This window comes from Mastomys coucha, unplaced genomic scaffold, assembly GCF_008632895.1.
Source record: "Mastomys coucha isolate ucsf_1 unplaced genomic scaffold, UCSF_Mcou_1 pScaffold1, whole genome shotgun sequence".
NCBI classification, from domain to species: Eukaryota; Metazoa; Chordata; class Mammalia; order Rodentia; family Muridae; genus Mastomys; species Mastomys coucha.
Window position 1 is genome coordinate 74,211,706 of NW_022196891.1, and position 12,818 is coordinate 74,224,523.

Genomic DNA, 12,818 nt, shown 5'->3' on the forward strand with positions numbered 1-12,818 from the left:
CATGGCTCCAACTGCATATGGAGCAGAGGATAGCCTTATCTGGACCCATGGCTCCAGCTGCATATGGAGCAGAGGATGGCCTTATCTAGCATCAATGGGAGGGAGGCCCTTGGTCCTGTGAAGACTTGATGCCCCAGTGTAGGGGAATGCTAGGGCAGTGAGGCAGGAGGGAGTAGGGGAGCACACCCATAGAAGCTGGGGGTAGGGGCTGGGAAAGGGGGTTTGTAGAGGGGAAACTGGGAAGGGGATAAAATTTAAAATATAAATAAATAAAATAACCAATTATTTTTTAAAGTAGTTAAAAGTAATTCAGTAACAATTATAGACAGACCATCTATGATAGACAGGCAATAGATGGTCGACCTTGACCGACCTCGCTCAGTGGTAGAAAAGCAGGTGCAGAGGAAGCTACTTCTGCTAGGGTTTGCTTCCATTCTACTGTCTCAGACTGCAAGCTCCTGGAACGTATCAATCCAGGCCTGTTTTCTCTTAAACCCTTACCGACCACGTCGCCTTCCCTTTAAAGAAGCAGTGGTTTAAAATACAATTTAATTAAGGTATGTTCCAAATGGATAGTAAGCAAGAGTTTCTTCAGAAAGACACTGGAAGATTATGAAAAGAAAAAGGGAACTTCTAACTACACAGGGGCAAGAGGTGACACATGCGCAATCCTAAGCTAGCAGAAACTTGGTTCTTCAAAAGCCATTTGACTAAATTTACACTGTCATTTTCTGTTTTATTTTCAAATATAGCATCTACTTCTTATAGTAAGATAAACCTATTATTATACTTAATTTCCCATCTATCTAAAATTTTCCTCAGAATTAGAAGTAAAAACACAAAAACACTTATAAATGTGCATGGTACTGAACTTAACAGAATGTAGCAATTTACATAAAAACATCATAGAGAGTTAAGGTGTAGCTCATCATCAAGGTTTCTAAATATGTTAGGCCCTGGTTTCCATCTCCACAACTACCACAACAAAAATATAGAATTTTAAGTCACATAGAGAAATATTGAAAAGATATGAGGTATATATATATACGTATATATATATATATACGTATATATATATATATATACATACACAGAGATATATCTTATTTTGTATAAATGTTTATGGATAAGTAAAAAGTAATAGTAATTCATCTTCCCTGTATTAAAAAAAAATAGAGCAAGTCTAAGACTTCTTTGTCTGAGAGAAGGACTAGTATTTGGACAATGCTGTTCTTGACATGTGTACATACACACACACATACACACACACACACACACACACGCCCTCATTCCAAGTATTTCAGAGAAAAGAGTTTCTGAACATAAGACACCAATTAGACGACTGCTAACATAATCCAAGGAGAATTAATGAAGACCTGAGCTGGCTCAGAACAGGAAGAGCTGACTGACAGCTTGTTTTTTGAAGATATATACCTACCACCACAGAATATAACCAGAAAACTATTACATAGTGCTTCTTTCACAAGTTCCATGGCATTTACTTTCTATAAAAATTTATCCAGTGGAAAAAAGACAGCATTTTCAACAAATGGTGCTGGTTCAACAGGAGGTCAGCATGGATGATGCAAATCGATCCATTCTTATCTCCTTGTACAAAGCTCAAGTCCAAGTGGATAAAGGACCTCTACATAAAACCAGATATACTGAAACTACCAGAAGAGAGAGTGGGAAAGAGTCTTGAACACATGGGCATAGGAGAAAATTTCCTGAACAGAACACTAATAGCTTATGCTCTAAGATTAACAATAGAAAAATGGGACTTCATAAAATTGCAAAGCTTCTGTAAGGCAAAGGACACTGTCAACAGGTCAAAACGGCAACCAAGAGATTGGAAAAAGATGTTTACCAATTCAACATCCCATAGAGGGCTAATATCCAATATATATAAAGAACTCAAGAAGTTAAGACTCCAGAGAATCAAATAATCCTATTTAAAAATGGAGTACAGAGCTAAACAAAGAATTCTCAACAGAGGAATAGCGAATGGCCAAGAAGCACCTAAAGAAATATTCAACATCCTTAGTCATCAGGGAAATGCAAATCAAAACAACCCTGAGATTCCACCTCACACCAGTCAGAATGGCTAAGATCAAAAACTCAGGTGACAGCAGATGCTGGCGAGATTATGTAGAAAGAGGAACACTCCTTCATTGTTGGTGGGATTGCAAGCTGGTACAACCACTCTGGAAATCAGTCTGGCAATTCCTCAGAAAACTGAAAATAGTTCTACCTGAGGACCTAGCTGTACCACTCCTGGGCATATACCCAGAAGACGCCCCAACATGTAATAAGAATACCTGCTCCACTATGTTCATAGCAGCCTTATTTATAATAGCCAGAAGCTGGAAAGAATCCAGATGCCCTTCAACAGAGGAATTGATAAAGAAAATGTGAGAAAACACATGGTGTTCACTCATTAGTAAGTGAATATTAGCTCAAAAGTTCAGATACAATTCACAGACCACATGAAGCTCAAGAAGGAAGATCAAAGTGTGGGTGCTTAGGTCCTTCTTAGAAGGGAGAACAAAACACCCATGATAGGAAATACAGAGACAAAGTGTGGAGCAGAGACTGAAGGAAAGGCCATCCAGAGATAGCTCTACCTGAGGATCCACCCCACGTACAGTCACCAAACCCAGACACTATTGTGGATGCTAAGAAGTGCTTGCTGACAGGAGCCTGATATAGCTGTCTCCTGAGAGGCTCTGCCAGAGCCTGACAAATACAGAGGTGGATGCTCACAGCCAACCATTGGACTGAGCACAGGGTCCCCAGTGGAGGAGGTAGAGAAAGAACTGCAGGAGAAGAAGGGGTTTGCAACCCCACAGAAAGAACAACAATATCAACCAACCAGATAGCCCCAGAGCTACCAGGGACTAAACCACCAACCAAAGATTACACATGGAGGGACCCATGGCTCCAGCCACATATGTAGCAGAGGATGGTGTTGTCGGCATCAATGGGAGATGCCCTTGGTCCTGTGAAAGCTCAATGCCCCATTGTTGGAGAATTCAAGGGCAGAGAGGTGGGAGTTGGTGGGTGGGGGAACACCCTCATAGAAGCAGGGGGAGGAGGGGATGGGATAGAGGGTTTTCAAAGGGGGAATCAGGAAAGGGGATAACATTTGCAATGTAAATAAAGAAAATATCTAATAAAAATTTCATTTTGGCAACTAAACCCATTTTTGTCTTCACCTACTATGAAGTACAATGATAATCCTAGACAGTGTCTATGTGAAATTCCTATATATAAGACTTATGATATAATTCTCTAGGAACCAAGTAAGATACTAAATGATCAACAAACTTTTAAAATTTAATTATTCTGAATTTTCATAATTCATATCTATCTAGACAGCTAATGGCCCTTCTAGATAAGCATGATTAATGCTAAATCTAAATTTCTCTCTCCATATGTTTTGATTTAAAGCATGAACTGATTTGTCTCCAAATCTGAAATATCCAAATCTAGCATTCTTCAGCCATAAGGATGATTTTGGTGGTTTTTAAGACCCATAATTTTCTATTTTCAATATGAGTAAAAAATAGGTTAGATAGGAAACATTCATTTAAAAAGAGGGCAGCTAGGAATGTAGGTATCCTATCTTTTATAAAAGAGAATAAAGAAGTTGCGGAAAAGAGACATTTTCAGGATAGACTGACATTTGCAGCATATCATGCAGACTTTGAGGAGGAGCTTCTTGGGACGGATGCTGCTGCTTACCACACAGAGCAAGGAGGAACCTTGTAAACCTGGGATGAGCCTGAAGACACCTGGGTAGTTACTCACCTTCCACAGAGGAATTCTTCCATCTTTGAAGTTTAACAATCTAAGAATTCTGTAAAAATATGTAAACTATTGGAGACCATGGCTAATGGTTAGAAAAGTTACTCTGCTCAAAGTCCATGTGACAATATGTGTTTGTAGCAGTATTTTTCAACTCAATGTGCATGTATTTTCAATTTTCTCAATCTATGTTTATTAGAAATGAGTCATGGTAACTTTTAGTTATGGGTATACCATTCTTAAAAATAATTCCTAAATTACATCTCTACTTCACTGCATTTCAAAGATATCTTCATTCACAGTCCATACTTGATCTGATAAACTCAAATTAGAATAAAGGACAAACGTTGTTAAATTTCCATTCTACATGCAATGGCCACTCAACAATTTAAGTAATGGTTCTTATATTCTAAATCAATGAAAAGTGAAGATGAAAACTGTATGCTATTATAGATTTTCAATATTCACCAAAGACACATTTTAAATGGTTGGCATTTAGCCTGGAGCTCTTGGGAGACAGTAGGAACTTTATGAGATGCTACCTGTGTCTTTGGGTTATTGGTACCATATCCCAGAAGATGGTTATATGAACCTGGTCCTTTCTCTTTTTGTTTCCTGGTCATGAGATAAACCCTTTTACTCTGGTACTTGCTTTCACCATAAACCAGTACCTCACTATGAGCTCAAAGCAAAAGTATTAACCTGTAATGCAGGAAAACTCCCAAAGCACTATCAAAAATAAATCATTCTGCCTTCAGTGGCTTCTTTTACACATGTTTTCACAACAGGACAAGTACGTAACTGACTAACATAAGATCCTAGTACAATGGGAGGGAAAAGAATAACACTTAAATGATAGCAGAGTACTGCAAGATTTCTTTAAAAGAATCATTCTTTTTAATTATGTGTATGGGGGTCGGGTGGGGGGTATGTTCCAGTACGTGCAGGTACTCTTGGGGGCCAGAGGTGTCAACCTCCCTGGAGTTGGAGTTATAAGTAGTAATGAGTCACCTGGCATAGGTGCTGGGAGTTGAACTCAGGTCAGTATGTATACAGTCTTAAATACTGGGCCACTTCTTCAGCTTTGAGTCACATAGTTTTAATCCTGGTATTTAAATGCCATTACCTAGTAAGATAACCTTAAACAAATCACTGACTCCAAAGGCTTCATTTTCTTATTGAAAAACAAGAAGTTTACATAGTATGTGCTGAGATATTCAAGAATAATTATTAAAGCCATAATATGTAGACTATGAGATAAGATTAAACTATTTCACCTAGAATAACTAAAAAACAACACACACATGTGAACACAAACACCAGTTTGAGGAAGGCAGAGGAACAGTTTTAAATGAATGAATGGGAAAAAGAAACTTTAAAATGAATAATAAAAAAAATTACACAGGCAAATAGAAGATGAGGACATTCCAACCAGAAGCCAAAACAAAGAGCAGAAAAGCAGCAAAGTTTTCAGGGAGTTATAAACAGCTCAGCATTGTTGAAGCAGAACTGTGGAACAGAAGAGACATGGAGCAGGAGTTGAAGGGAACGGCCAGATTGAAGAGATCCTAGTATGTATGATACATTAAGGAAGCTGGCTGGCATCCAGTAGGCAATGAAGATCCAAGGCAGAGTTTTCCTGGGGAGAATGGCATAGTTAGGATGTAATTTTAGAAAGATCCTTCTGACAGACAAGTGAAAGAAGAATGTGAGTGGCACAGATGAGATGCAGAGATCGAGTTAGGAGTCTGTATCAGAGACTAAGAGAGTGAGTCATTCCAGGAAAATAGTTCGAGGCATACATAATAGGTTCGAACATAAGAATAAAATCAACAGAACTAGGAATGGATTGAGAGTGTGGTAAAGATGTGAAGGAAAGGAAAAGATAGGGAATAGACCCAGTTTTCTACTCAGGCAGAGGCAGAACTGAAATACTGAACAAGGGAAAATAGGCAACTGTCTTGAGGTCAGCCTAGGACAAGGAAAGGCTAAAAAAAAAAAAAAAAAAAAAAAAAAAAAAAAAAAAAAAAAAAAAAAAAAAAAAAAAAAAAAAAAAAAAAAAAAGGATGGCAATAATAATTTTCAGTGAAATTAACATGACACAATCTCAGAGAGCAGCCTGGTCTGAATACATGAGAAAGTGGGAATAAGGTACACAGTTTGTAACTAAGATTTTATACACAATGTAAACCTGTAGATCCAGGTTTAATGTACAAAGTGTGAAGTCCTTGGCTAGATGTTGATTAAATACCAAATTATACTTCCTGCAAATAAGAACACAGAAATCTGACAGCACAGAGGGCAACATCACCCCAAAAGTTTTGTCAGCAGAATGAAATGCAGTTCAAAGCCAATCCAGAAAACAAATTAAAGCTGAAAATTAACTCTAAGCTTACCGAAAGATTTTAGCCAAATGTATTACCTTGGCATCTAAGGAAAACGTAAAAGCAAAAAGGCCTTTTCAATGTTTTCTTGCCTGTTTCTCCTGAACCAGGACTAAATCTAGACTTTCTGACTCTCCTTTAAAGCGGGTCCCAGTTCCTCCTTTAACAAACGTCTTTATCTCTGCAAGCAGTAATCAACAGAAAGTTCTTTTTTTTTTTCCCCTTCCTTTTTTGGTTTTTCAAGACAAGGTTTCTCTGTATAACCCTGGCTGTCCTGGAAATTACTCTGTAGACCAGGCTGGCCTCAAACTCAGAAATCCGCCTGCCTCTGCCTCCCAAGAGCATGGATTAAAGGAGAACAGGCCTTGCTCAGTTCTTCCCAGTCTATTATTATATTACCCATATTCCCAGTCATATTTACCCATAATTATCTACCTTTACATTAATACACGTGCCTTAAATGTCATCTCGGGGGATGCTGAAGTAAGAAGGTCTGTGTTAGGTTGAAGTCAGCCTATATAACAAGTTCCAGGCCACTCAGGACCACAAAGTAAAACTTTGGTGGGGGTACCCACAGTACAAAAACATACAATTCTTTGAGTCTTAGTTTCCAAACTCTAGATAAACTTAATGCTAGGCAAATGTATATGTATATTTTTCTTTTGTTTATAAGGTCCTTAGCCGTGAACCTAACACAGGAAGAAAAAATGTTGACCCCTCCCCCCCCCACACACACACCACCATTAAAAGTGAGGTGGCTGCTACAGAAATTATCAAAAAGTAGTTCTAATCAAATAGTAGATAAGTACCATGGTCAGTCAGTGAGGACAAAAGGCTGTGGGATTTGAATTCCTGGTACTGCAGTCTGAAGCCAGGGCTGTATGTATGCTAGGCATATGCTCTACCCCTAGCCTGCACAGGGTTATCAAGGAGGGAAGAAAATCTATATAATAAATATTGGGGGAAAATCAATTTTAAAATGCTTCTGGTTCCTATTATAATTTTTTCAAGTGAGTAAAAAGTAGGAAATTTAATTAACAAAGTATAAAGTTCATGTATGACCACACACATATACACATTAGTACTTACATGTTCACATGTGTGTGAAGCCAGGAGTCACCTTCTTTAATCACTCTCCACCCTACCCTGAGGTAGTCTCTCAATGAACCTAGAGTTTACAGATTATGCTGGGCTGGCCAAAGCATGAGCTCCATGACACAGCTTTTCTCTGCTACTAGAGACTAGGAATAAAGTCATGCTATCCTGCACTTATTTTATATGGTTGCTGGACACCAAACTCAAGGACTGACGTCACCACAGCAAGCAGATAACCAAATGGAGCTCTCTTAAAAGCCAGGAGCATTTTTAATTACCAGAAAAATAGAGGACTCGAATTGTAGCTATCAATAGGATATATAATATTTAACATATCTTAGAAAAACCTTGTAATAATTTTAAAGGCTATTCAAATTCTTTTAATTTTTAAATTTTATTTTTATGTATGTGTATGTGTGTGCATCTGCTTGTCCATATGTGTAACATGTGCATGAAGATACCCAGAGAGGCCAGAAGAGGGTGTCAGAAGAGGATGCCCTGGGACCAGTATTACTAACACTGTGAACCCCCATTAGCAGTTAACTACTGAGCCATTTCTCCAGCATCTGGAAGAACAATATTCCATAGGGGGCCAAGGAAAGTGAGAACTGCCAGCCAGCCAAAGAAAACAGGCTATGCAGGTTTCCTCCATTGAAGCCTCATCAAAGCATTATGATCTGCCTATAATACCTCCTCCTTTGTTTGAATTAGCTTCCTATTTACTTAAGATTTAAGGGTCTACTCAAACTCTACCTTACAAAGCAGCAAACAGATGCTCAGTTTGTTGATGAAAAAAAAAAGTTAGGATCAGAGTTTAAAAACATGATCTGCCCCCAGTCTTACTCGGAGCTTGAGCCAAAGTAGAAATTTGAACCATTTTATTCACAAGTGTACTTTTCTTTCTTTTTTTCCTTCTTTCTTTCCTTCTTTCTTTCTTCCTTTCTTTATTTCCTTCCTTCATTCTTTCTTTCTTTAAATTGGATATTTTATTTAATTACATTTCAAATGTTATCCCTTTCCCCCGTTTCCCCTCTGCAAACCCCCATCCCATCCCCTCTTACCCTGTTTCTATGAGGGTGCTCCCCTACCCACCCACCCACTCCCACCACAGCGCCCTAGCATTCCCCTACATTGGGGCATCAAGCCTTCACAGGACCAAGGGCCTCCCCTACTACTGATGCCAGATAAGGCCCCTTCAGCACCTTCAGTGCTTCTCCTAACTCCTCCATTGGGATCCCTGTGCTCAGTCCGTGGTTGGCTGTGAGCATCCACATCTGATTCAATGAAGTTATTATTTCCTTAATTATTTATATTAATGTTATAATAAAGCTTTACAAATAATAAAATTTTAAATGGACTCATGGTAGGATCTAAGGTAATACTCCTGAAAATTAGACATTCAACTACTACTTTACCTGCAAGAGTGAAGTACCAACAAGTACTTGGTTATGCAAGCAAAAATTACAGATGTCAACTGCTATTTGTCTTATGGAGAAGCTGTCAGTCACTAAGTAGGATGTCTCTCCACAAGTACACATTGATTTCAGCCTCTGCCAGTGGAAGTGTTAGAGCAGATGTTGGCAGACTGTGACATACAGCATGTCTTTAAAACTTGCTGGGGTGTGAAATTTCATAAGGTCAAAAAATGCTGCATTTTGATCAGCAGATAGAGATTTTTCTGTTCTTTTATAAATTATTTCAGACAAACCAATAGAATGACTGCTAAAATGGACATTTCTTTAGCAGGACATGACAACTGTTGAAAAGGTAATTTCTACCATGTTAATAAGCAAGTGTTCAACCACAATTCTTTTAGCCTGAAATATGGCTTAAAGCAATTTAAAAACCCACAACATATTCTTCCTGTTGTCAAAGTGATTCGTTTCTTACTTACAAGAGTCATTAATATATAATGAACATGCTTTGGTAGAGAAAAGGCTGTTTTCCTTAATACACACATATACATGCACATATATGCATTTATAACATATAATGATAGGAAGCTTTCACTTCAAAAATAAAAGTTCTCTACACAAGAAAGCACAGATATGAATGCAGAAGGTTTTAAAATTAGTTCCCAAGGAAGTTCTCCGAAAAGTATCTAGGATGGTAAAGATCAAAATATGCTGCACATAAAATTTTTTGATAAAAATTTTTATAAAAGTTTAGAAAAATACTATCCTTCTTCAATTATTCCATACTCTTTTAGCTTTATCTTAAAAACTGAAAATGAAGTTTGAAATTCTTTAATGGTAAAATGAATTTTGTAATACTTAAGAAATGTTTTCTCTCCTGGATCTTTTAGTTATTTAATTATATTCACAAATATCAATTCTCCATCCCATCTTTTTCCAACATATCTAACATATATCATTCAACTAAAATAGAGTAAAGGAGGTCATCTAATTAAAAACTTCAACTCTGTCGAATAGACCGTGCCCAGTTCTTCTGTATGCCATTTGAACTTAAACTGCTTTAGTTCTGGATAAATGCAGGAAGATCCTTTAATTGGATCAGTGGGTATAAACCATTGAAACGCTTGGTCAAATATTAAAATAAAAATAATCATTGTTATTATCATCAAGGACATCTTGTAATTAAACAAAGGCAACATTTCTAAGTAAACTATGAGCATTTTGACAGATATTCCTAAGAAATATGAATATAACTAAAAATATAAAATAATCTCAGGAAATGGTTTCTAATAGAAAAACATGTGTATAATAAGCCAAACAAGCAAACACTGTGACAGGGAATTCTGTGAGGTAATGCAGAAGGTAGGAGAGTACCTTATAACCCAGATCATAGGTCCTTATTTACACTTTATATAAAAAAATCTTAAGTTGTGTAGGTGAGCAATTATATTTATTACATTCAACTCAAAATAAGGAAAACAACAAATTATATTGCACTGTATAAGTCCCTGTCATACAGAGTTGAAATTTCTTACAGAGTTGATCATCCTTTAAATGTAAACAAACTTTTACACTGGTTTCTCAGATCCATAAACACACCTGCCACATAACATCATGCAGATAAATGAACCCACAGTGAATTAACAATTGTTATCCACTTACTTGCCACTGAGAAGTTGTTGAGGGGATAAGGTAAGTCCACATCCTGAGGTTTCTCCTTGTAGCCTATGAATGATCCATCTGTCTTCAGAAGGAAGTATCTTGGCCTCCAATTTTTTATATATTCTCCTACATGGAAAGAGCACACATGTTAATGCCAAAACTGAAGTAATGTTTAGGTAAGAAAATAAATTATGGTTTAACATCTCCTGAGAGGCTCTGACAGTTCCTAACACAGATGTAGAGGCTCACAGACATCTATTGATCTGAGTACAGGGTCCCCAGTGAAGGAGTTAGAGAAAGGACCAATGGAGCTGAAGGGTTTGCAGCTCCTTAGGACGAACAACAATATGAACTAACTAGTACCCTCAGAGCTCCCAGGGTCTCAACCACCAACCAAGGACTGCACATGGAGGGGTCTGATTGTTCTGGCAACATGTGTATAGTAGAGGATTGCAATTTGATCATCAATAGGAGGAGAGGACCTCGGCCCTGTGAAGGTTCTGTGCCCCAGTGTAGGGGAATGCCAGGGCCAATAAGTGGGAGAGGGTGGAGTGGCAGGCATGGGGAGGGGGGAGGCAACAGGGGTTTGTTTTTGTTCTTTTTGTTTGTTTCTTTGTTTTTTGGAGGGGAAACTAGGAATGGAGAAATTTACATGTAAATAAAGAAAATATCTAATAAAAAAAAAAAACATGTCCCATAACAGTGACCTCCAAAATTTTAATGAGGTAATTTTCTTTTAACTTGACTTACAAAAGAAAATAAGTCCACAATTAAGACTGAATAAACCCCAGACACTTTTTTTTAGTGATCCCATACTTTGATTACTCATGTGGCCTGTCATCCCTTCAGAGAATCCTTCTTCTGAATACACAGTTTATTCAGTTTTCACTGTATCAGTCAGCTGTTAAAGCATATTTTCAGCCATTTTAGAAAACATTAGTAATTTCATGAATAGTATTTATGAATTGCAGGGAAAACAGTTCATAAGTAGAGTGTAAAATACATGTTTCACTTTCATGATCAATAATACCCCTTTTTGGCTTTTGTTTTTCAAACGAGGGGAAAGACATTAATTCCTTTTCCCTTCAAAGGCAGGGTCTCACAGGACTGCCTCAAACTCAATTGTTCTGGCCTCAGCCTCCAGGATTACTATAGGGTGTATTTCCTTGTTAATCTTGACCTTAACTTCCTCTTTTAGGAAAATAACCTTTTACACAATGCTGTGACCAAGTCACATAACTGAAAGAACATGAATTAATGAAGCTCAAAACCACAAAGTTACATACAGAAACAAATGCAACACAATACAGGGCATGACTAACTCTATAGAAATGTACATTTTATTAGATTTACATATGAGCTCTATCTATCTATCTATCTATCTATCTATCTATCTATCTATCCATCCATCTATCTATCAAAATAGACCCAATTTGAAACAGTAGTGCTTTAATAGCTAAATGGCAAACAGGCATAGCAGTTCACACCTGTTTTCTCAATACTAGAAGAGGCTGATATGAATGCCAGGCCATGCTGAGCTACAAACCAAGACTTGGGGGGTGGAGGTTTATGGAGTAAGTGCATCAGCAAGGGAGGAAGGAAGGAGAAGGGTAGAAGAGAAAGAAGAAAAGCTGAAGGGGAGGAGGGACTCACGTGGTTATCTGGTCTTCTGCTATTAGGAAGTGCTGAATCTCGAACTACAAAAATCTCAACAGTTTATGTTTGATACAAAGCAGCTTTTTCTTTTGGCCAAGTTTAAACCTAGCACTTGACTTCTGCCATGCCTTATGCTACCAGCAATAAGTCAGAACAAACTTCCTGAGTACCTCCCGGCCAGCCTTACCTAACTGACCTATTACTGCTTTACATCCAGCCTCTGTTAATGTTCTCAATTGTTTTCCCCATAACTCACCACAGCTTCTACTAACAAATCAGCTCCAGATTAATCTGTGTGTATATCCATTGCTTTTCCAATCCTTCTGCTCTAACATGTTTATACACTAACACAACTTGAATGGCATGTGGAGCACTCCTTAAATCAGAGCCACCCATTGAACTGAGTACAGAGTCTCCAATGAAGGAGTTAGAGAGAGGACCAAAAGAGCTGAAAGGTTTGCAGCCTCTTAGGACGAACAACAATATGAACTAACTAGTACCCTCAGAGCTCCCAGGGTCTCAACCACCAACCAGGGACTATACATGGTGGGACTGATTGTTCTGGCAGCATGTGTATAATAGAGGATTGCAAAGTCGATCATCAATGGGAGGAGAGGTCCTTGGTCCTGTGAAGATTCTGTGCCCCGGTGTAGGGGAATGCCAGGGCCAATAAGTGAGAGAGGGTGGGGTGGCAAGCATGGGGAGGAGGGAGGCAACAGGGGTTTGTTCTTGTTGGGTTTTTTTGGTTTTGTTTTTTTGGTCTGTTTTTTTTTTTTTTTTTTTTTTTTTTTTTTTTTTT

General features: G+C 38.0%; 1 protein-coding gene across 5 annotated transcripts in view; it reads right to left on the minus strand.

Annotated features, from left to right (window-relative positions):
• Akt3 (AKT serine/threonine kinase 3) overlaps nucleotides 1-12,818 on the minus strand; it is a 238,624-nt gene that overhangs the window by 100,303 nt on the left and 125,503 nt on the right. For all 5 annotated transcript variants that reach the window (XR_004123675.1, XM_031390820.1, XM_031390809.1 and 2 more), the window contains exon 4: nucleotides 10,364-10,489. Coding sequence is in view for 3 of the 5 variants with exons in the window: in XM_031390809.1 (XP_031246669.1) it covers nucleotides 10,364-10,489 (126 nt within the window). In the remaining 2 variants the exon portion in view is untranslated. The remainder of the gene's footprint in view (nucleotides 1-10,363; nucleotides 10,490-12,818) is intronic.